Source organism: Bufo bufo, chromosome 8 (genome assembly GCF_905171765.1).
Source record: "Bufo bufo chromosome 8, aBufBuf1.1, whole genome shotgun sequence".
In the NCBI taxonomy this organism is placed as follows: Eukaryota; Metazoa; Chordata; class Amphibia; order Anura; family Bufonidae; genus Bufo; species Bufo bufo.
In genome coordinates this window covers 5,925,949-5,951,412 of record NC_053396.1, presented here as the reverse complement: position 1 = coordinate 5,951,412, position 25,464 = coordinate 5,925,949, and the positions used below count along the sequence as shown (strand labels likewise).

The 25,464-nt window shown below is 46.9% G+C and overlaps 1 protein-coding gene across 2 annotated transcripts in view; it reads left to right on the top strand.

Moving 5' to 3' along the window:
* Positions 1-3,109: 3,109 nt before the first annotated feature.
* Positions 3,110-25,464, top strand: part of TSC1 (TSC complex subunit 1) — a 36,008-nt gene continuing 13,653 nt past the window's right edge. Inside the window, exons 1-16 of one of the 2 annotated variants that reach the window (XM_040442096.1) lie at positions 3,110-3,304; positions 7,158-7,340; positions 7,502-7,605; positions 8,629-8,781; positions 10,584-10,728; positions 12,320-12,474; positions 13,117-13,190; positions 14,221-14,387; positions 14,896-14,987; positions 15,103-15,226; positions 16,121-16,233; positions 16,313-16,373; positions 16,529-16,621; positions 18,092-18,647; positions 19,192-19,235; positions 19,355-19,521. In XM_040442096.1, coding sequence (XP_040298030.1) covers positions 7,235-7,340; positions 7,502-7,605; positions 8,629-8,781; positions 10,584-10,728; positions 12,320-12,474; positions 13,117-13,190; positions 14,221-14,387; positions 14,896-14,987; positions 15,103-15,226; positions 16,121-16,233; positions 16,313-16,373; positions 16,529-16,621; positions 18,092-18,647; positions 19,192-19,235; positions 19,355-19,521 — 2,154 coding nt within the window. In that variant the 5' untranslated portion in view covers positions 3,110-3,304; positions 7,158-7,234. Of the gene's footprint in view, positions 3,378-7,157; positions 7,341-7,501; positions 7,606-8,628; positions 8,782-10,583; positions 10,729-12,319; positions 12,475-13,116; positions 13,191-14,220; positions 14,388-14,895; positions 14,988-15,102; positions 15,227-16,120; positions 16,234-16,312; positions 16,374-16,528; positions 16,622-18,091; positions 18,648-19,191; positions 19,236-19,354; positions 19,522-25,464 lie in introns of both variants that reach the window. The other variant, XM_040442097.1, reaches the window with a different exon arrangement.

Sequence of the window (25,464 nt, the reverse complement as noted above, 5' to 3'; positions counted from 1 at the left end):
AGATTATACAGCCACCACTAGAGGGAGCTCACTACATACAGATTATACAGCCACCACTAGAGGGAGCTCACTACATACAGATTATACAGCTACCACTAGAGGGAGCTCACTACATACAGATTATACAGCTACCACTAGAGGGAGCTCACTATACACAGATCATACAGCCACCACTAGGGGGAGCTCACTACATACAGATCATACAGCCACCACTAGGGGGAGCTCACTACATACAGATTATACAGCCACCACTAGGGGGAGATCACTACATACAGATTATACAGCTACCACTAGAGGGAGCTCACTACATACAGATAATACAGCCACCACTAGAGGGAGCTCACTATACACAGATTATACAGTCACCACTAGAGGGAGCTCACTACATACAGAATATACAGCCACCACTAGAGGGAGCTCACTACATACAGAATATACAGCCACCACTAGAGGGAGCTCACTGCATACAGATTATACAGTCACCACTAGAGGGAGCTCACTGCATACAGATTATACAGCTACCACAAGAGCGAGCTCACTGCATACAGATTACACAGCCACCACTAGAGGGAGCTCACTACATACAGATTATACAGCCACCACTAGGGGGAGCTCACTACATAAATATTATACAGTCACCACTAGAGGGAGCTCACTACATACAGATTATACAGTCACCACTAGAGGGAGCTCACTACATACAGAATATACAGCCACCACTAGAGGGAGCTCACTGCATACAGATTATACAGTCACCACTAGAGGGAGCTCACTGCATACAGATTATACAGTCACCACTAGAGGGAGCTCACTACATACAGATCATACAGCCACCACTAGGGGGAGCTCACTACATACAGATTATACAGTCACCACTAGAGGGAGCTCACTACATACAGATTATACAGCCACCACTAGAAGGAGCTCACTACATACAGATTATACAGTCACCACTAGAGGGAGCTCACTACATACAGATTATACAGCTACCACAAGAGCGAGCTCACTGCATACAGATTACACAGCCACCACTAGAGGGAGCTCACTACATACATATTATACAGTCACCACTAGAGGGAGCTCACTACATACAGATTATACAGCCACCACTAGAGGGAGCTCACTGCATACAGATTATACAGCCACCACTAGAGGGAGCTCACTACATACAGATTATACAGCCACCACTAGAGGGAGCTCACTACATATAGATTATACAGCCGCCACTAGAGGGAGCTCACTGCATACAGATTATACAGTCACCACTAGAGGGAGCTCACTACATACAGATTATACAGCCACCACTAGAGGGAGCTCACTATATACAGATTATACAGCCACCACTAGAGGGAGCTCACTACATACAGACTATACAGCCACCACTAGGGGAGCTCACTACATACAGATTATACAACCACCACTAGGGGGAGCTCATTATATACATGTATACATCGATAGGTGGGACCTCCCCTAGTGGTACCTGCAGGCAGAAAGCTTGTGGGTCCCTGGAATAATATTGCTAATCGGGGTCACAATGCAGGACCCAATCTAAGATGCAACTCTTAAAGTGGCTGTTCTGATAGAGGTTGTGGGGTGTCCAGAGCGACCCTCACTCTATGATAGTAATGCTTTTGGTGTCAAAACATAGTTAAAGATACAGAGCTTACCATCCAACATACAGAGTAAAAGAAGTGGTACTGTGCATAGAGCAGATATAAGACGTGGTACTGTGCATAGAGCAGATATAGGAGACGTGGTACTGTGCATAGAGCAGATATAAGAGACGTGGTACTGTGCATAGAGCAGATATAAGACGTGGTACTGTGCATAAAGCAGATATAGGAGACGTGGTACTGTGCATAGAGCAGATATAAGAGACGTGGTACTGTGCATAGAGCAGATATAAGAGACGTGGTACTGTGCATAGAGCAGATATAGAAGATGTGGTACTGTGCATAGAGCAGATATAAGACGTGGTAGTGTGCATAGAGCAGATATAAGATGTGGTACTGTGCATAGAGCAGATATAGGAGACGTGGTACTGTGCATAGAGCAGATATAAGAGACGTGGTACTGTGCATAGAGCAGATATAGAAGATGTGGTACTGTGCATAGAGCAGATATAAGATGTGGTACTGTGCATAGAGCAGATATAAGATGTGGTACTGTGCATAGAGCAGATATAGGAGACGTGGTACTGTGCATAGAGCAGATATAAGACGTGGTACTGTGCATAGAGCAGATATAGGAGACGTGGTACTGTGCATAGAGCAGATATAAGACGTGGTACTGTGCATAGAGCAGATATAGGAGACGTGGTACTGTGCATAGAGCAGATATAAGACGTGGTACTGTGCATAGAGCAGATATAGAAGATGTGGTACTGTGCATAGAGCAGATATAGGAGACGTGGTACTGTGCATAGAGCAGATATAGGAGACGTGGTACTGTGCATAGAGCAGATATAGGAGACGTGGTACTGTGCATAGAGCAGATATAGGAGACGTGGTACTGTGCATAGAGCAGATATAGGAGACGTGGTACTGTGCATAGAGCAGATATAGGAGATGTGGTACTGTGCATAGAGCAGATATAAGAGACGTTGTACTGTGCATAGAGCAGATATAAGACGTGGTACTGTGCATAGAGCAGATATAAGAGGTGGTACTGTGCATAGAGCAGATATAGGAGACGTGGTACTGTGCATAGAGCAGATATAGGAGATGTGGTACTGTGCATAGAGCAGATATAGGAGACGTGGTACTGTGCATAGAGCAGATATAGGAGACGTGGTACTGTGCAGTTTTAGTACAAATATTTTAAAAAGTGCCTTTAGTTGCGTTTTATCCTTGGGGGTTCACATTTGTTGCCGGGTGGAGTTCCCCTTTAAATCCCTCCCAGATGTAACAGGACCCCTGACAGCTCCTCACCCTCTTTGACACTCCACAAATCACGTGCTTCCAATCGCCCCGCCTCCGAGAAGACTTTTATAGCCTTCCAATGACGTCAGCGCAGCCATGTAGTCCCGGCGCTCAAAATCACGAGTTATACTTTGGCCTCTGCCGTATCCTTCCGCCCCACTGACCCCGGGATATCTGTACCCAGCGGATGCTTAGAGCCCGGAAATAGGCACCGACGTGCTGGACACGAGCCCTTAGGTCGGGCAACGGAGCTTTTCGGCAGGACGAGGCGGACAGAGGTGCGGGGGAAGTGGGGCGGACTATTTTTTCTCTGAGGCGGATGAAAACTGACGGAAGAGGGCGGCACTGCGACGCAAGATGGCGGCGCCCTGAGGAGCTTTAAGGTAAACAGGCTGACTGTGTGTGTGGGGACGAATACGGAGGCGTGTGGGTCGCTGTTTTGGCCGGAGATCCGTGGTGAGGACCGGGAGGGTGGATGTGGCGGCCGGGGACTGGGGCAGCGCCTGAGGGGCTCCATCCATGACACTTCTCCTCTGCTGTGGGGGGTGGTCCTGTCAGACTGGAGGGGGAGGGGTCCATTCTGTTACTAATCACCCCCCTGTAACATAATGGTATGCTCCAGGGTTTCCTATAGTTTAGTACTAAGATACCTATCTGCAGGAATTGGGTGGGATTTGGGCTTATTTTAGTGTTACCATGGCGATTACAAACAGTGTCCGTAAAACGCGTCCTAAATTCTACCTAAAAACTGAGATTGTGATGCAGTTTTACAAAAGTGACGCAAAGAGGATTATGTGGAGCGGCTCCTTTAAGAGGAGCCGCGCCGAGACCGTTTGTGGTTTTGAGACGGTCACTGCTGCGCGTCTCTTCCGCCGCCGCTGTCCGTCCGGATTATGGAAGGATGTTACGTTCATCTTATTTTGGCAGTTGTAGAGGATTTCCCAGAATTCTTCTTGCTGTCAGTGAATAGAGACAAAAACGTATCCTGACCTGAGGGCTCGTTCCTATTTTATGCCAGCATTTGCTTCAGTGCGAGTGGGAAATATTCTGGGCGCGCGTTTGCTCACGCCATGGGGAAAATAATCGCTCATTGTTTTTGTGGATCCCCCCTTCAAAGTCACAGGTGAGGGATGGTCTTTGCGCGGATCCGCCGGCGCGTTCACCTGTGTCCGTCTCAGATTTCTGCCCCAGAACCCGTCCCAAATATCAGTAGCTTGTGAATGCAATGCTCACAGCTGAGGGTTTGTTACAGCTGCATCCCAGAGGGATACGTGTCACCTGCACTGATACATTGTAACAAACTCTCAGGAGGGAGGCTTCTCAGCAGATGGGGATGGCTCTCAGAGTGTAGACTGCATGCTACTGTCACAAACCCTCAGCTGTGAGAAGCGCTGTACTAGTTTCTAGTGAAGGTTAAGAGCAAGCAGAGTTCTTGAGAAAAAATTAGTTCTTTGGCTCTGAACTTTGCTACTAGTCTGATGGGCCCCTCCTATACACAGACAGTATCACATAGGATTAGATACACAGCTCAGCAGGCAGTATCACACAGGATAGGATTAGATACACAGCTCAGCAGGCAGTATCACACAGGATAGGATTAGATACACAGCTCAGCAGACAGTATCACACATGATAGGATTAGATACACAGCTCAGCAGACTGTATCACACAGGATAGGATTAGATACACGGCTCAGCAGACAGTATCACACATGATAGGATTATATACACAGCTCAGCAGACAGTATCACACAGGATAGGATTATATACACAGCTCAGCAGACTGTATCACACATGATAGGATTAGATACACAGCTCAGCAGACAGTATCACACAGGATAGGATTAGATACACAGCTCAGCAGACAGTATCACACATGATAGGATTAGATACACAGTTCAGCAGACAGTATCACACAGGACAGGATTAGATACACAGCTCAGCAGACAGTATCACACAGGATTAGATACACAGCTCAGCAGACACTATCACACAGGATAGGATTAGATACACAGCACAGTAGACAGTATCACACAGGATAGGATTAGATACAGCAGACAGTATCACACAGGATAGGATTAGATACAGCAGACAGTATCACACAGGATAGGATTAGATACAGCAGACAGTATCACACAGTATAGGATTAGATACACAGCTCAGCAGACTGTATCACACAGGATTAGATACACAGCTCAGCAGACAGTATCACACAGGACAGGATTAGATACACAGCTCAGCAGACACTATCACACAGGACAGGATTAGATACAGAGCTCAGCAGACAGTATCACACAGGATAGGATTAGATACACAGTTCAGCAGACAGTATCACACAGGACAGGATTAGATACAGAGCTCAGCAGACAGTATCACACAGGATAGGATTAGATACACAGCTCAGCAGACTGTATCACACAGGAGAGGGTTAGATACACAGTTCAGCAGACAGTATCACACAGGATAGGATTAGATACACAGCTCAGCAGGCAGTATCCCACAGGATAGGATTAGATACACAGCTCAGCAGGCAGTATCCCACAGGATAGGATTAGATACACAGCTCAGCAGACAGTATCCCACAGGATAGGATTAGATACACAGCTCAGCAGTCAGTATCACACAGGACAGGATTAGATACACAGCTCAGCAGGCAGTATCACACAGGATAGGATTAGATACACAGCTCAGCAGGCAGTATCACACAGGATAGGATTAGATACACAGCTCAGCAGACAGTATCACACATGATAGGATTAGATACACAGCTCAGCAGACAGTATCACACAGGACAGGATTAGATACACAGCTCAGCAGACAGTATCACACAGGACAGGATTAGATACACAGCTCAGCAGACAGTATCACACAGGACAGGATTAGATACACAGCTCAGCAGACAGTATCACACAGGACAGGATTAGATACACAGCTCAGCAGACAGTATCACACAGGATAGGATTAGATACACAGCTCAGCAGACAGTATCACACAGGATAGGATTAGATACACAGCTCAGCAGACAGTATCACACAGGACAGGATTAGATACACAGCTCAGCAGACAGTATCACACAGGACAGGATTAGATACACAGCTCAGCAGACAGTATCACACAGGATAGGATTAGATACACAGCTCAGCAGACAGTATCACACAGGATAGGATTAGATACAATGGCTCAGCAGACAGTATCACACAGGATAGGATTAGATACACAGCTCAGCAGACAGTATCACACAGGATAGGATTAGATACACAGCTCAGCAGACAGTATCACACAGGATAGGATTAGATACACAGCTCAGCAGTCAGTATCACACAGGATAGGATTAGATACACAGCTCAGCAGACAGTATCACACAGGATAGAATTAGATACACAGCTCAGCAGTCAGTATCACACAGGACAGGATTAGATACACAGCTCAGCAGACAGTATCACACAGGATAGTATTTTCGGAGCGAATGTTTCCATTTACTGACACAAGTGATGATCGTTCTAATAGAATTGAAGCACTAATATTAGTCGCTGATGTTGATTTTCCAGCAGTTTATATTGAGATGAAAGACTGGTTATTTTGCAGCACTCCTTTACTCCTTTTCAGTACATGATGGGGGTAGTTGTTGCTCAATGCAGATTATAACCCAGTACATGGCGCCCCTGATCCGGTGACTCCCCCCCCCCCCCCCCCTCCCCAAGAGAGTCCGGACTGGATGAGCTGTGATTGATTCCAGGAAACCTATAGATAGCAGTGGGCTCCTGTGCTGCCTGTCAGTGAACGAGCCCGGCTGGGGGCATTCAGTCATAAGGACAAGTCCTTGTCACCTACAGGACAGGATCTCGCTGCCTGGCGCCATTGTCCATGGATAATGTCCTACGTACAGACAGGCCTGTTCCCTATGACAACACTACCTGGCTGCACTCTGGCCAGTAAGTCCCGCCAGGCAGTGCTAGATCTTCATCGCCCGGTAGAGTCACAGAGGCCATGTTGTCACCCAGCTTTCCTGGAAGCCGATAGCTCCGCTTGTATTTCCTATTAGATTCCACTGGTTGGGGCTGTCTGGATATGGATTATTCCCATGGATTCTCGGCAGTGGGAATCCCCAGAATCCTCTCTGTTTCCGGCAGCAGCTGGGTGTTTGTCACCATGTCTTACCTCACCTCGGATAAATCCATAGTATTGATGGCCGCTGTAGAACAAGGTCAGTCTAATCCTAAAACCAATGTCTCTGCAGATCGGAGGAGGCACAGATGAGGACCCTGCTGTGACCTCCCTGCGTCCCGTCACCAGCGCCCCCGCCTGGAGAGCAGCATGGCCCATCCAATCAATGTGTGGGAGCACCTCTACCTGCTGGAGTCCACCGACCTGCAACAACTGGACGACATTCACAAGCTGATACGAGAGCACCTCGCTTCAGGTATTCGTGGGGTGGGTACTGTACCCCCCGGGGGCACTCAGCCCCCTAGTGGCATACACAAATCAGGTGGTGCATGCAGTCCTTACTACTGACCTGCTGTGTGCCGCCATATGGTGCACAGGTGACCTGTGACATGTGCCGTCTGTGTCTCCTCTTCCTAGATCGCTCTCCAGTCCTTGTGAACAACCTGGTGGATCATTACCTGGAAAACAATTCTGAACAAGCAATGTTAATCCTCTCTTTGGTACAAGAGCCCCATGACAAGGTGAGGGACGACTCCCATCGTGTGTCCTGTGTAGATCCACTGCATTGAAAATAGTTTTCCGATATTTTTGTACTTATGTCCTAACCTCCAGATAGGTCATCAGTATCTGATCACTGGGGATCCGACACCCCCACCGATCCGCTTTTGGAGAAGGCCTTCACAGCTCCCCAAGCACAGCGCCATACATTGTATAGTGGTCATGCTTGGTATTGCAGCTCAGCCCCATTCACTTCAATGGAGATGAGCTGCACCTAGGCCACATGACTGATGGTCGGGACGTCACATGACCTAGGGAAAGCTGCCCAAAGGCCACGGCGCTACTATGATTGGCGGGGGTCCCAGGTGTCGCACCCCCACCAATCAGATACTGATGATCTATCCAGAGGATAGGTTCTAAAATCTCAGAAAACCCCTTTAAAAGCGGTAGAAAATGGGAAGCATTCTTCCACGAACGGCGCCACAGCCTGAGTGGGCTATTGCAGCCCCGAGCTATTATTCTCCAAGTAAGGCTACTGTCACACTGGCGTTTTGGCTTTCCGTTTGTGAGATCCGTTCAGGGATCAGCGGTCCAAAATAGATCAGTTTTGCCCTACTGCATTCTGAATGGAAAAGGATCCGCTGAGAATGCATCAGTCTGCCTCCGATCCGTTTCCATTCCGCTCTGGAGGCCGCCTCCTGCGTTTTGGTGTCCGTCTGACGGAACTGAGCCAAACGGATCCGTCCTGACACACAATGTAATTCAATGGGGACAGGTTTTCTAGGACACAATCTGGCACAATAGAAAACGGATCCGTCCTCCATTGACTTTCAATGGTGTTCAAGACGGATCCGTTTTGGCTATGTTACAGATAATACAAACGGATCCATTCTGAACGGATGCAGACGTTTGTATTATCTGAACGGATCCGTCTGTGCAGATCCGCACAAAACGCGAGGGTGAAAGTAGCCTTAAGAATCTGATTTACTCATGAACTTGTAAGATGTGTGCAGCTAATTCTGCGTCTCCTCCTTTCTCTTTCACAGCACTTATTGGATAAGATAAATGAATATTTAGGTAAAGTAGCTACCCGTTTACCAACCCTGACACTACTGGGCCACGTGATCCGGCGCCAGCCATCTTGGAAGCACAAGTTGTCGCAAGCACCTGTCCTGCAGTCCTTGTTGAAGTGTCTTAAGGTATTTGGATATTCAGTGCTTGGAGGACTCGGGGTAGGGCTACACACATGGCCAAAATTGCTTGCAACTGTCTGCTTTTGAAAAGGTGCGCAGTTATTTTAGGTACGATTTAGGGTTCGATTAAAGGGAACCTGTCACCGGGATTTGATGTATAGAGCTGAGGACATGGGTTGCTAGATGGCCGCTAGCACATCCACAATACCCAGTCCCCATAGCTCTGTGTGCTTTTATTGTGGGAAAAAAACAGTTTTGATCCATATGCAAATTACCTGAGATGTGTCCTGTACGTGAGATGAGTCCAGCGTGAAGGAGCGCAGCACCGCCCCGCATCCTCAGAATCTCCTCCTTGCTCCCTGACGTCAGACAGCCAGAGCGCCGTAATCTTGCGAGCTAGTGCATGCGCAGTGTCCTCATAGTGTTCCTTCCCTGTGCTGGCATCAGCCTCAGGGAAGGAACAGCGCATGCTACCTTCACATCTGCGGCAGGCTTTTCAGGCAGAGAATGCCATTAATCGGCCGGACAAAAACTGCTGTGTACAGGCAGGTGGCTGTACCTAGCCATGCCAGATCCGGAGAAATCTGTCTGTCTGCTCTGCACCGGAAAAGCCTGCCGGAGGTGTGCGACTAGCCGTGGGTCAGTTGTACGTAACTCGCTTTGATCTGAGCCACTTCTGCGGAACAAGTCCGCATCATCTCGGTCCTGTGGAAACTTGGGAGTATCCCACGAGGCGAGGGGTAACCTGCTTTAAAACCGGAAGATCAGCTGATCTCTGTGGGTCCGGTCCCTCAGCGATATACTGTTATCGCCCAGGAAAGCGCGAAGTTCCGCACACCTTGGATAAACTGCCCTTGAGGACAGTTCGGCGCAAGCGAAATTCACCGATGAACCACAGAAATTTCTGTGCAATTTTTTTCCGTTCCACAGCAAGTCAGTTCTGACGCATAGCGTTTGCAAAGCTGCGCTGTTCTCCGCATTGGAAAGCAAATCTGCAAGACTGTGTGGACTTTCCTGAGGAAGTAATCCACAGCAGATATGAGGGGTCCGGACTTGGTTCCCCAGCAGAGGCCACTACAAAGGAGAGAGGTCATTCATACAAAAAAAAAGGGCGTTAAAAATGGCAAAATGGTGCACCTTTTAATGGCCGTTTTTTTCACTGATTCCCTTCTGAAAAATGACCATTGAAGGGGTTATCTGAGACTAGAGACTAACACAGACCTCCCAGAGTCCTGGTCCCTGCTGCTGGGTTCAGTCTTTGACTCTCCCGGGTCGGCTTTCTCTCCCTGCAGCACTGAAATCGACATCCATCAATGAGGTCGGGGCACTTGATCCCTGCAGCCGATCCCTGGCTGCAGCAGTGACCTGCTCCTCTTGCGTCCTGAAGAACTGTTGATTTCAGCACTGCAGGGCCTGGGAGTAGCAAAGAGTAAACCCGGCGGCGGGGACCAGGTAAGAGTGATCACCACTACAGATCGACCACTCTGGAAGGTCTGTATTGGTTTTGGAGAGCACATTTAAGAATGGTCCCTTTCAAATGTATGTGGGCTGCCGGGCCGTGAAAATTGACAAAATGGGACGTCCTATATTTTGACAGCTAGTATCCAAGGCCTGTTGAAAGAAAAAAAAAAAAAACACAGCTGTGTTAATAGAACCGTAGACTGCAATGGTTCTGAAAAAGGCCGTCGGAGTGTACCCTTAGATGTGGTTTATGGAGATACATCTTACATTGCAGAAGTCGGTTGAGATAAGAATGCCGGTCGCAGTTTGCTATGAGCCCTGTTCACCCCACTCGTTGTGTTTTACAGACAGACACAGATGTCGTTATTCTCACCACCGCGGTCCTGGTGTTAATCACGGTGCTGCCAATGATTCCGCAGTCCGGGAAACAGTATCTGCACGAGTTCTTTGACATTTTTGGCCGCCTGTCAGCCTGGTGCTTGAAGAACCCAGGTGAGGAGTGAAGACTTTTCCCTCTCTCTCTCTGCAGGTTTATAAATGTTGAAGCTTTGCTTCCAGTGACAGCGGGGAAGTTTATTACTTGAGCATGGTGATCATTCTGGAACTAACGTAGCCGCTCGCTGTCGCTTGCAGGACAATGCGTCTTTGTCCTCCAGGTTTTGCAGAGAGCTTGTTTTACTGTCACGTGCCCTGGCGCTGTGCCACGAAGTTTACGCTTGTGTATTGCACGTGCAGCCATAACTTTTGGCTCCTTTAGGATTGACGGCTGCAGTTTTCTTATGGGTTGTACCATCTTGGGGCATGTTCACATCTGCACTGGAGGCTCAGTTTGGGGCCTCCATCACAGAGTTTGTCAAAAATAACGCAGAGGAAAATCCTGCAAGTGTTCTCCCAAACAGATCCCATTATACCTGTCAGTTATGTGCTGAATCCCGCACTTGTGTTATTCTCATTCTTCTGCCCCTCTAATGGAGCAGAAGAATAGAAGAAATGAACACTCATGCGAAAGTGCCCTTAGATGTTGATAGCCTATCCACTGGATCTTCCATACATATTTAATGGAGGGAGGCTATGTCCCTGGTATCGCCAACCATGTGGCTGTTGGCAGGCTCTTCTTGCTGTGTGCATGCTCTTCTCTCTGGGTCTGATAGCAGCACAAAGTGACAAGCCATAGAGGTGCAGAATTACAGATTACCACCTGACATGACGATGGGAGCTGAGTGGATGCGCTTTCTTACAAGATACGGTCCTTTGCAGTCTGAAATTTTCCGTGCAGTTTAGTCTCATCTGCGAGTTACGATTTCCGGGAGTGTATATGTTTAGGACAGTGAGACCAAACACTCATTGTATGCTGAAGGGTATGTGTAGTTTTGCAAGCACTCTAATGCATCTGGACTGCAAAAATAAAAATCAACTTTGCAAATAGTCTTGATATCCTGTTCGGGGCGTTCAGCTCATCTGCAGGCACACTCCCTTCTATCGCTCACTTCTTGGTAACCTACCATTTGAAAACTAGCCAGATGTAGGCGATAGATGGAAGCGAGTGTGACTGCACGTAGGTCTGCCAAAGGGCACGTACCTTTTTAAATAAGCAAACTGGTGTCATACTACTGTGCAAAACAATGCATGTCGACACGTGACTTAATCTTTCCATTGGCACGGAGAAACTAAGCCTGTGCATGTGCTAATGTAATGATGTATTATTTTTTTTTCTTATTATTTTTACATCTGTAATGTAACTGATACGGACCAATAAGCTTCATGTTTAAGTCAATATAACAGCAAAGAAGGTCCTGTACCAATTCTATATTGATTCCTCCGTGTTTTTTGTATATAATCCTTCCCATTTGCCTGGTGCATACACAGTTACTACAGTCACTAATTTCTGGCATGAAGTGGCCCCTTTGGCGGAGTCCTGCCCTGAAGCAGTTAATGCTATTTTTATGTTGGAGCCATTGATACTGGACGCAGTGTTCTATTTATTAATGCGTGCCATGCTTCCACTATAGCCGAGCCTCCAGCTTGGGTTTCGTGGAACATGCATGTAGATTAATAACACGTCTGCTGTTTCTGCCCCTGCCAGGTCATGTACCGGAGACCTGCCTTGTCCATCTACATGCCAGCGTGTATGCCCTCTTCCACCGCCTCTACGGAATGTATCCCTGCAACTTTGTGTCTTTCCTCCGCTCCCATTACAGTATGAAGGAAAACCTTGAGACGTTTGAAGAGATTGTAAAGGTAAAAATTACGCTCCTGTTTTGTAGGTGAAGTCGGAACATCTTTTCAAAACATGTTAAGGAACTGCTTAAAGGAGCTATCCAGGAAAGATATTTATGACTTATCCTCAGGATAGGTCATCAGTATCAGATCTGCTGTGGTGTAACACCCGGACCCCCACTGATCAGTTGTTAGAAGAGGCCTCTTAGGCCAGTGACATAACGGTACATCGCTCACATGGTCTATTCACAGCTCTGCCCCATTCAAGTCAATGGGGCTGAGCTGCAATACCAAGCACCGCCACTATGTGATGTACGTCCTTGTAAAGCTGCCGGGAGCCTGCATTGCTCGCCAGAGCTTCAGTGAGCGTAGTGGCTCCCTGAAACCGCTATCGGCAGGGGTGTCGGGACTTGAACCCCCACTGATGTGATAATGATGACCTATCCTGAGGATGTCACCCTTATCTTTTCCAGCATAACCACTTTAAATAACAGCTCCCTAATGCTTTATCATTGAATCCCAAAATAAAGAGAAAATTATCCGCTATGTGGGTTAAGAATAAATTCACAAAGCGGTCTGGTCCCTGCAGAGGGGACTCTTCACTTTCAATATTTATTTATTTATTTTTGCTTTATTAACCAGTAATTTTATTTTTCTCACTAGCCAATGATGGAACATGTTCGAATTCACCCAGAGCTGGTCACTGGTTCCAAAGACCATGAATTGGACCCAAGCAGGTACCGTATTTTCACAAAATTTTGTTAGTTACACTCCCTCTCCATGGGTTAGCACTCGTGTCTTCACCTGACATCTCGCCTCTGTTCCCCTGAGGCTTCAGAGTGGAGCAGAATAGCGGCCGCTGTGTCGTCAGCAGCTGTCTGCCTGCACCATTCATATGGGCTGTACCCTTGTCGGTTAAAGGGGTTATCCAATTTCTTAAACAACCCCCCCCCTCACAGTTAATATACTTGTCACAGTCCCCACACCGCCGCTGCTTTTTCCTGTACAAGGATGAAAACATCTGGTGGCGGGGGGAGACTCGTCCCCGCCTGCCATTGGCTGCCCCCCTTCCCGACACCGGATGTTTTCATCAGTGTACAGGAAGAAGCAGCAGCGGCGGTGCGGGCAGCAGAAGAGGCGCAAGTATATTACCTCTGAGGGGCCTAGCACATGGGGGGGCTGTTTCAGAAATTAAATAACCCCTTTAAAGTAATATGGAAAACAGCGCCATCCTATTGTGTAGTGGACGCAGCTAGTTACTGCAGCGCTGCTCCCATTGAAGTGTAGGTTACCAGCCCTCGCTACTGCACAGTGCAGAGCTGTGTAGCTCCGGTGCTCTAGCTACAAGGTAATTGCTGATCCGCAGGATTTATGGACCTCTGCCGATATGATATTGATGATCCATCCTGACATTATGTCATCAGTATCAATCCTGGACAACCCCTTTAAGCTCCACGGTGATATGTCTGCAGCAACAAATTCAACCCCTCATCCGAAAAATATACTGTGGGTTGTAATTTATTTTTGCAATGCAACTTCTTTCTGCCATAGAACATGGGCATCACAGTAAATCAGCATTTTTATAGGTGATGTCATCTCACCCAGATAATTCCTTGTCCAGATACATAAGGTCCCCTCTATTGCCATCTAGCTTTCATACCAAGTATTGCACCCTAGGTATATTCAAGATGTAATTATGTTATAATGAATCCTACCGCATCAAATGCATGCAGTATCCAGGTCACTTAACTGGCTTACTTGTTGCAGGTGGAAAAGGTTGGAAACCCATGACATAGTTGTTGAATGTGCCAAAATCTCTCTGGACCCCAATGAAGCATCTTATGAAGAAGGATACTCTCCCCTTTCCTCCCGGATTCGACAAAGGCAGCAGGATGCAGCTTTGAGCCCCTATCCTGAGATCTACAGCAACTATGGTGTGTAACCGACATGGCTCTGCTTTTTTTTTTTTTTTTTTTTACTGTGGTCTGCCCAATGAAGTTATAAACCATGTTGTACATGCCTTTTTAAAGGGGGTTTTCCCATCTCGGACTGGATGTATATCGCCAGGATATGCCCCCAGTCAGACAATGGGGGCATATCCTAGCGAAATGCCCCCATTGTCTCAGATTGGAATACCCCTTTAAGATTATATATCACTCTACATAAAGTGACATGGTTGCATTGTATCCTGATGTTCAAGTATGGGCTATAGCAAGGGACAGCAATCTTTGGGACGCCAGCTGTGGTGAAACTACGACTCCTAGCATGCACGCTTGCTTGGCTGTTCAAAGAACTCCCATAGAAATGAATGGAGGATCCTGGGAGTTGTAGTTTTCCAGCAGCTAGAGTGCTGGAGGTTGCTGACCCCTGTGCTATAGGCTTGTGAGGGTTGAATGCATCACCAGCTTGTTACCAGTATCTCTTGATTCTCCTCATGTTTAGGAAGCAACTCCACCACGCCCTTTTCCACTCCAAGGCTTTGCACACAGGGGCCTATATTGCACCATATCGGAAACCAGGCCGAAACTGCACAGGTGGGCAGTTGGGGATCATTTTTCTGACTGATGGATTTAAATGCTCTGTTCAGCTGTTGTACTTAATATGCAGTCAATAAGAGTTTCATGTATATGATGTGTTTCTGTTTACTAGGACTCTATATGGAGCCCTACAACCTTGTGCGGAATGACTACACCCCCCAGCTCTCCAGCTAGCGCGCAGCCAGATACCTTCCAGTTCACTTCCCGTCCTCCTGGTAAAGTACTAAGCACACCTGGTAGGTTATGGATATTGCTTGTGGGTGGTGAACCTGGGTGCTTTTTAAGAAGGCAGATATCCAGAACCAGCATTGATGTTCCTCAATTATACTTGGGTCCTCGGGCTCAGGGATCCACCAGTATGTGGACTGATAAATTCAGTGACCCATTATTTAAAGGGGGGGTGGGGTGTTATGCTAAATTTCAGAACTGACATGTAAAGACATAAGAAGTGACTTCATTAATTCACAAGGAGAAGCTCACCAGGTGCCCATGGCTCCTGTAGCTTCCCGAGATGATGCCTGTGTCTACCATATCTGTATCATCCTATATTGGTGGTAGACTGAGTTGCATTGAGATTAAAAATTGAAGATGCTTAAAGGGGATGTCTGGCCCCCAAACCAATTTTAGTTGTGGCCCTAAAAGTGTGAAGATGAAAGAAAAAAAAAAAAGCCACTTATGGCTGGCATGTCAGCATAATGGCTCAGCTGTCACACCTCTCTGCTGAGGCCAGTGCATGGCTGCAGTGATGCATTGTGACCACGGACGGGATGTCGCACTTCAGATCTGCCTGGAAGCAGAAGGAACGGTCAGGTTTCTCCCCGCCCCCCCCCTTCCCCATTTACACTCTTGCGGCCATAACCAAAGGTGGTTTTGAGGTCAAACAATCCATTTAAAATATAAAGCCGTAGTCTGACTGTTCAACGTTGGTCCGGCTTTTTGTGGTGGAGACATCTGTAAATCTGAAATGGTCTTGGGGGCATAGGAAGGAACCCAACTCCCAGACTTCTACTTCTGTGTTGAGGTGCGTGATAAATCTTGAGTTTCTGGACTAATTCATAATAGAAAATTAAACTTTTGGAAGGTATATATTCACTTTTTAAATGTGTTTTTTTGCTTTGGTTGTTTTGTAGGTGGCAAAGGAACCCCCATGGGAACACCAGCAACCTCCCCTCCTCCCATGCTCAGCTCTGAGGACCCTATGCCTGCCACAAATGTCTCAACCACCTTAACACCCCCCAGAAAGGCAAGTTCTATGAAAAGCGAGACCTTGTAGATCAGTCTTCCTCCTCCTCCTCACTGCTAACAGCCCTCTCGCCTTACAGAATGAAGTCTCTAGTCAGGAGAAACTCAAGCAACATCTCCACAAGGGAGAAAAGGGCTCAGGTAAAGGGCTGGAATGGACGGCAGTGTGTGAGGTGCGGCCTCTCGTTTGCCCACTTGGGGGAGCTCTTGTCTTTTTGTGTGTTTCCAAGCTGAGCTGAATTGAACTGCTGCGCACGCTGCCATGTTGGCTGTACATTCATTTTCATTCCTTACAGATAAAACTCCCAAAGTTGTGAAGATGGTGTCGCTGAGTGAACTTCCTGAGGTCATCGAAGGGTTATCTGTAAACCACAATAACACTGAGGAAGGTGAGCCTCTCTGGGTAGTAGTAGTAGTAATTAGCAAGCTTGATCTGTGCTTCCATATTTTTATTGGAGGTAACCTGTATTAGAAGGTTTTCCCCAGAATGATGGCTTCTTTTTATTTATTTTTTGTGATTGGTGGGGATCTGACTGCTGAAACCGTAGCCATACTGGTCACAAGAATTGAGGTACTTTTGTCCTCTGGTCTACTGCCGCTCAGTTCTAAGAGGAAACGCAAGACCTCCTGATCGGAGACGCTCTCAGCAGTTGGATATCCACTGGTCAGAAAAATCAGACGTGGTCATTCTGGGACAACCCCTTTAATACAGGTTACCTCTATTCTGGGACAGCCCCTCCAGGGAGGTGCTTTCATCTGGCGCCTCTCTCTATTAGTAAGGAGAGCCGCTGCAGCATATTGCTTGTAACAGAAGGACCAGGTAATGATGAAGTGGACAAGACCTTGGGCTCTGTTCATACTTCTTTTTTGCTTCCTTTGGAAGTATACGTCAGGCCTATGCCTCAATGTATATCCCTGATGGAAGCCACCTCATAGATATACAGGGGAACATGTTGCGAATTGATTTCCATTGTAAAAAAAATTAATAAATCCTTTTACGTCTTGTCATTTTTATAAGCTATTACAATTGCACAGATTTCTGTTCTGTATTTGCACACAATGCTGATTTCAAGACCAGTCTCTCCTACATTTATGCAATATCCGATGGTATTGTTTCATCTTTTAGGACTAAAGGTGAACGGTAGGTTGTATGTTTTTACAGGTAACTTTACAAAGCCGACAGCACAATGTCTGGGTGATTGTAGTGGTGGCGGTTGAGAATAAGCCTTCTTATATCAGGACCTCAGGCACGCGCACTGATTTTCACATCATATTTAAATAAAAAGTTACCTGGATCCCCGACCATTGCACTTAAGTAAATGTGTGCGCCACTTATTGTGGTGATTGCTTTGAGTTAGGGTACCTTCACACTAGCGTTTTTTTCTTTTCCGGCACTAGGTTCCGTCCTCGGGGCTCAATACTGGAAAAGAACTGATTTGGTTTTATCCACATGCATTCTGAATGGAGAGCGATCCGTTCAGGATGTCATCAGTTCAGTCACTGAACGGCGTTTTGGATGGAGGAAATACCGCAACGTGCTGCGTTATTATCTCCGGCCAAAATTCCGGATCAGTTGCCGGAATGCCAGATTGAAATGTATTAGTGCCAGATCCGGCATTAAAAATACCGCAATGCCAGATTCGTAAAAATGTGAAAAAAATATCAGTTTCTCCGGATCAGTCTACAAATTCTGTCCGTCTGCATGCAGATTGCCTGTTCCGGCGCTGGAACTGCTTGCCGGATCACTCTGCCGCAAGTGTGAAAGTACCCTTTAACGGAGCAGTGTGGATGTGGAGGAAATAATGTCTACCCGTTATTCTAATTGCTGTTTTCTCACCGTTGATTGTTTTATGCACCAGCTGCTATATCCCAGGAGCTGTCTCAGATCATCAACCCATCCGACCATGAGCCGGCTGTGCGCCGCGGGGGCTTTGATTCACCATTTTGTCCTCAGTCGGACAGTCAACCCACCTCTCAGAAAAAGAGCTCTTGTAATGTCGCCCAGCCCCCAGATAACCCAACTGCTAACAAGCTGCGCTGCAACGGCTCCCAGGACTCTTCAAAACAGGCGTTCACCCCCATTGAGCCCCCCAATGGAGAGGAGAATGACGACTCAGGGAAGACACAGACTACTAACTCGTTGCCCGATTCCAGGAACCTCCTTACCCCTAGCCCTTGCAAAACTCAGGCCCGTTGCAGATCTTGTTTCAATCCTGCCCCCTACGAGCACCTTTTTGAGCTGGCTCTGCCTAAAACTGCAAGCTTTTTCATCTCCAAAAAGACAGAGGGGGTGTACAAGAAATTCAAAGGGAGCAATGAAGAAGGTGAAGAAAACAGCACTTCGGTGTCTCCTGCTGAGGTGCTTGACCGGCTCATACATTTAGGAGCTGATGCGCACACCAAAGAGCTGAACAAGTAAGTACTGACCTTGGTAGACTACATTAGCAGAAATCATTTCCCCGCTATTACAAGTGATGGCATGTCGCTAATTTGTTGTTGGTGCTGATCGAACTTCCAGAACCCCCCATGATCCTCATATTGAAGGTGCTGCCATTCATCAGGCTCACTTGAATAGAGCTGTGTTGCAGCACCCTGCACAACGTGTGTTCAAGAGCACGACTGTTCGGGTAAAAGCGGTGTCTGCTGCCTCGTTTTCTGGGTGGAAGTGGTCCCAGAGGATGGGCCTCTCCACTGATCTGATGTAATATCCCATACCATCCCCCCATGGTGGATAGGTGATATAAGTTAATAGGAAAACCCCTTTAAGTGTTGCAACTAGTTGGCATTCCCACCGTCTGCCATCACCGATATCCGTACACACGCTATTAGAATTGATTGCAATAATGCCATTAAATGCTATACTTGGGATCCTGAAATCCAGGCCTTCAAACCTCCTCTTACCCAGGGCTGGTCTGAACAGATGGTAGCTGACCCATGATATGCTTGATTTGTTCTGCAGATTGCCTTTACCCAGCAAATCGGTTGACTGGACTCACTTTGGAGGTACGTCGTTCATGTATTACTGCATTCATTAGGGATTAAGGGACCAGCAAAGCTCCCGACACATAATTTGCATTGTTCTGCATTCCTGTTGTCATAGAATTAATCTCTTAATTTGTCAGGTTCACCCCCAACCGATGAGATTCTCACGTTAAGGAACCAGTTGGTGCTGCTTCACAACCAGCTTCTGTACGAGCGATTTAAAAGACAGCAACACGCCCAGCGCAACAGGCGGCTACTGCGCAAGGTGATCAAAGTGACTGCCCTGGAGGAACAGAATGCTGCTATGGTAAGTCACTTTTCTTTTAGCCATAGGGATTGAAAAGACTTATTGTAATGTACTAGGGGCTTCTTCCAAATAACTAAGTGGAACTTTGACCCCAAACCATACATTCCATCAGCAGACTGGACCCGTTGACCCCCAAACCATGCTTTCCGCCAGTGGACCCGTCGACCCCAAACCATACCTTCCGTCAGCAGACTAGACCATAATCTGATGGATTGTGGCTTGTGCGATGAATTTGTGAATTCCCCTTCGCGCAGGGCAGTTGTGCATAGTGGCATACACTGTAATGTAACATAGTATATAAGGCCGAAATAAGCCCCTCTGTCCATCCAGTTCGGCCTGTTTTCCTTGTGAGGAAGGCAAAAAAAAAAACTGAGGTAGAAGCCAATTTTCCCCACTTAAGCTGAAAAAATTCCTTCCCGACTCCAATCAGAAAAACTCCCTGGATCAACGACTCCTCTCTAGTAGCTATAGCCTGTTATATTATTAGGCCTCTTTCACACGGGCGAGATTTACGCGTGGGTGCAATGTGTGAGGTGAACGCATTGCACCTGCACTGAATCCGGACCCATTCATTTCTATGGGGCTGTGCACACAAGCGGTGATTTTCACGCATCACTTGTGCGTTGCGTGAAAATCGCAGCATGCTCCTCTTTGTGCGTTTTTCATGTAACGCAGGCCCCATAGAAATGAATGGGGTTGCGTGAAAATCGCAGGCATCCGCAAGCAAGTGCGGATGCGGTGCGATTTTTCACGCACGGTTGCTAGGTGACGATCGGGACCCGATCATTATTATTTCCCCTTATAACATGGTTATAAGGGAAAATAATAGCATTCTGAATACAGAATGCTTAATACAATAGGGCTGGAGGGGTTAAAAAAAATAAAAAAAATTTAACTCTCCTTAGTCCACTTGTTCGCGCAGCCGGCATCTCTTCTGTCTTCTTTTGTGAGGAATAGAACCTTTGATGTCACTATGCTCATCACATGGTCCTTCACATGATCCATCACCATGGTAAAAGATCATGTGATGAGCGTAGTGACATCATCAAAGGTCCTATTCCTCACAAAAGAAGACGAGAGAAGAGATGCCGGCTGCGCAAACAAGTTGGACTAAGGTGAGTTAAAATATTTATTTATTAACCCCTCCAGCCCTATTGTACTATGCATTCTGTATTCAGATTGTATTATTTTCCCTTATAACCATGTTATAAGGGAAAATAATAGCAATCTACACACCCTTGAACCCAAACCTGAACTTCTGTGAAGAAGTTCGGGTCTGGGTACCACATTCAGTTTTTTATCACGCGCGTGCAAAACGCATTGCACCTGCGCGATAAAAACTGAAGAACGGAACGCTATCGCAGTCAAAACTGACTGCAATTGTGTACCTACTCGCGCGGGTTTGCCGCAATGCATCGGGACGCATCCGGACACGCTCGTCTGCAAGGGGCCTTACACTCCAGAAATACATCCAGGCGCCTCCTGGACTCCTTTATTGTACTCACCACCTCCTCAGGCAGAGAGTTCCATAGTCTCACTGCTCTTACCGTATATAGTCCATAGTCTCACTGCTCTTACAGTAAAGAGTCCATAGTCTCACTGCTCTTACAGTAAAGAGTCCATAGTCTCACTGCTCTTACAGTATATAGTTCATAGTCTCACTGCTCTTACAGTATAGAGTTCATAGTCTCACTGCTCTTACAGTAAAGAGTCCACAGTCTCACTGCTCTTACAGTATAGAGTCCATAGTCTGACTGCTCTTACAGTAAAGAGTCCATAGTCTGACTGCTCTTACAGTAAAGCGTCCATAGTCTCACTGCTCTTACAGTAAAGCGTCCATAGTCTCACTGCTCTTACAGTAAAGCGTCCATAGTCTCACCGCTTTTATAGTAAATAGCCCATAGTCTCACTGCTCTTACAGTATAGGGTCCATAGTATCACTGCTCTTACAGTAAAGCGTCCATAGTCTCACTGCTCTTACAGTAAAGCGTCCATAGTCTCACCGCTTTTATAGTAAATAGCCCATAGTCTCACTGCTCTTACAGTATAGGGTCCATAGTCTCACTGCTCTTACAGTATAGAGTCCATAGTCTCACTGCTCTTACAGTAAAGAGTCCATAGTCTCACTGCTCTTACAGTAAAGAGTCCATAGTCTCACTGCTCTTACAGTAAAGAGTCCATAGTCTCACTGCTCTTACAGTAAAGAGTCCATAGTCTCACTGCTCTTACAGTAAAGAGTCCATAGTCTCACTGCTCTTACAGTAAAGAGTCCATAGTCTCACTGCTCTTACAGTAGAGTCCATAGTCTCACTGCTCTTACAGTATAGAGTGCATAGTCTCACTGCTCTTACAGTATAGAGTCCATAGTCTCACTTCTCTTACAGTATAGAGTCCATAGTCTCACTGCTCTTACAGTATAGAGTCCATAGTCTCACTGCTCTTACAGTATAGAGTCCATAGTCTCACTGCTCTTACAGTAAAGCGTCCATAGTCTCACTGCTCTTACAGTAAAGCGTCCATAGTCTCACTGCTCTTACAGTAAAGAGTCCATAGTATCACTGCTCTTACAGTATAGGGTCCATAGTCTCACTGCTCTTACAGTAAAGAGTCCATAGTCTCACTGCTCTTACAGTAAAGCGTCCATAGTCTCACTGCTCTTACAGTAAAGCGTCCATAGTCTCACTGCTCTTACAGTAAAGCGTCCATAGTCTCACTGCTCTTACAGTAAAGAGTCCATAGTATCACTGCTCTTACAGTAAAGCGTCCATAGTCTCACTGCTCTTACAGTAAAGAGTCCATAGTCTCACTGCTCTTACAGTAAAGAGTCCATAGTATCACTGCTCTTACAGTATAGGGTCCATAGTATCACTGCTCTTACAGTAAAGCGTCCATAGTCTCACTGCTCTTACAGTAAAGCGTCCATAGTCTCACCGCTTTTATAGTAAATAGCCCATAGTCTCACTGCTCTTACAGTAAAGAGTCCATAGTATCACTGCTCTTACAGTATAGGGTCCATAGTCTCACTGCTCTTACAGTAAAGCGTCCATAGTCTCACCGCTTTTATAGTAAATAGCCCATAGTCTCACTGCTCTTACAGTAAAGAGTCCACAGTCTCACTGCTCTTACAGTATAGGGTCCATAGTCTCACTGCTCTTACAGTATAGAGTCCATAGTCTCACTGCTCTTACAGTATAGAGTCCATAGTCTCACTGCTCTTACAGTAGAGTCCATAGTCTCACTGCTCTTACAGTAGAGTCCATAGTCTCACTGCTCTTACAGTAGAGCGTCCATAGTCTCACTGCTCTTACAGTAAAGAGTCCATAGTCTCACTGCTCTTACAGTATAGAGTCCATAGTCTCACTGCTCTTACAGTATAGAGTCCATAGTCTCACTGCTCTTACAGTATAGAGTCCATAGTCTCACTGCTCTTACCGTATAGAGTCCATAGTCTCACTGCTCTTACAGTAAAGAGTCCATAGTATCACTGCTCTTACAGTAAAGAATCCTCTTCTATGTCTGTGTACAAACCTTCTTTCCTCCAGACTCAGAGGATGTCCCCTCGTCACAGTCACAGTCCTGGGGATAAATAGATGATGGGAGTGATCTTTGTACTGACCCCTGATATATTTATACATAGTAATTAGATCTCCCCTCAGTTGTCTTTTTCTAAAGTGAATAACCCTAATGTTGATAATCTTTCAGGGTACTGTAGTCCCCCCATTCCAGTTATTACTTTAGTTGCCCTCCTCTGGACCCTCTCCAGCTCTATGTCTGCCTTGTTCACAGGAGCCCAGAACTGTACACAGTCCTCCATGTGTGGTCTGACCAGTGATGTGTAAAGTGGTAGGACTATGTTCTCATCACCGGCATCTATGTCCCATTATCTTACTGGCCTTGGCAGCAGCTGCCTGACACTGGTTTCTACAGCTTAGTTTGCTGTTCACTAAAATTCCTAGATCCTTTTCCATGTCAGTGTTACCCAGTGTTTTACCATTTAGTATGTACGGGTGACTTACATTATTCCTTCCCATGTGCATAACCTTACATTTATCAGTGTTAAACCTCATCTGCCCAAGAGTCCAATCTATTCAGATCCCTCTGTAGTGTATATACAGTATACTGTCCTCTGTAGTATGTATGTGTGTGTGTGTGTGTGTGTGTGTATATGTGTGTGTGTGTGTATGTATATATATATATATATATATATATATATATATATATATATCTCTATCACTGCTCAAAAAAATAAAGGGAACACTTAAACAGCACAATGTAACTCCAAGTCAATCACACTTCTGTGACATCAAACTGTCCACTTAGGAAGCAACACTGAGTGACAATCAATCTCACATGCTGTTGTGCAAATGGGATAGACAACAGGTGGAAATTTTAGGCAATTAGCAAGACACCCCCAATAAAAGAGTGGTTCTGCAGGTGGTGACCACAGACCACTTCTCAGTTCCTATGCTTCCTGGCTGATGTTTTGGTCACTTTTGAATGCTGGCGGTGCTTTCACTCTAGTGGTAGCATGAGACGGAGTCTACAACCCACACAAGTGGCTCAGGTAGTGCAGCTTATCCAGGATGGCACATCAATGCGAGCTGTGGCAAGAAGGTTTGCTGTGTCTGTCAGCGTAGTGTCCAGAGCATGGAGGCGCTACCAGGAGACAGGCCAGTACATCAGGAGACGTGGAGGAGGCCGTAGGAGGGCAACAACCCAGCAGCAGGACCGCTACCTCCGCCTTTGTGCAAGGAGGAACAGGAGGAGCACTGCCAGAGCCCTGCAAAATGACCTCCAGCAGGCCACAAATGTGCATGTGTCTGCTCAAACGCTCAGAAACAGACTCCATGAGGGTGATATGAGGGCCCGACGTCCACAGGTGGGGTTTGTGCTTACAGCCCAACACCGTGCAGGACGTTTGGCATTTGCCAGAGAACACCAAGATTGGCAAATTCGCCACTTGCGCCCTGTGCTCTTCACAGATGAAAGCAGGTTCACACTGAGCACATGTGACAGACGTGACAGAGTCTGGAGACGCCGTGGAGAACGTTCTGCTGCCTGCAACATCCTCCAGCATGACCGGTTTGGCATTGGGTCAGTAATGGTGTGGGGTGGCATTTCTTTGGAGGGCCGCACAGCCCTCTATGTGCTCGCCAGAGGTAGCCTGACTGCCATTAGGTACCGAGATGAGATCCTCAGACCCCTTGTGAGACCATATGCTGGTGCGGTTGGCCCTGGGTTCCTCCTAATGCAAGACAATGCTAGACCTCATGTGGCTGGAGTGTGTCAGCAGTTCCTGCAAGACGAAGGCATTGATGCTATGGACTGGCCCGCCCGTTCCCCAGACCTGAATCCAATTGAGCACATCTGGGACATCATGTCTCGCTCTATCCACCAAAGTCACGTTGCACCACAGACTGTCCAGGAGTTGGCAGATGCTTTAGTCCAGGTCTGGGAGGAGATCCCTCAGGAGACCGTCCGCCACCTCATCAGGAGCATGCAGGGCTGGGACAAGGCCATTTGGTGCCCAGAGCGAAGATGGCAAACTGCGCCCCCCCCCGTTTTTAAGAAAGAATCAATGTTGTTTCAAAACAAGAATATACTTAAAGCAATAGAACAAAGGACTGTGGGACTTTGAAAGTCACAGACACTATAAAGTTCCCCCCTATCATCATGTGCCAGTATAAAGTCCCCCCCATCATCATGTGCCAGTTTTGTAATAAGCCCCCCCAATGTGCCAGTAACACTATTGTAAAAAAAAACAAAAAAAAAACACTTAGGTAAGTATAAGTGTCAGCGATGCGATGCAGCCTCTTCCTGTGTCCCACGCTGTAATGTAAGGCTCAGGCGGCACGATGACGTCATTGCGCCGGCCTCTGATAGGCTGCCGGCCTAGTGCCTGCAGCCAGGGGCGTACATAAAAATCACTGGGCCCCATAGCAG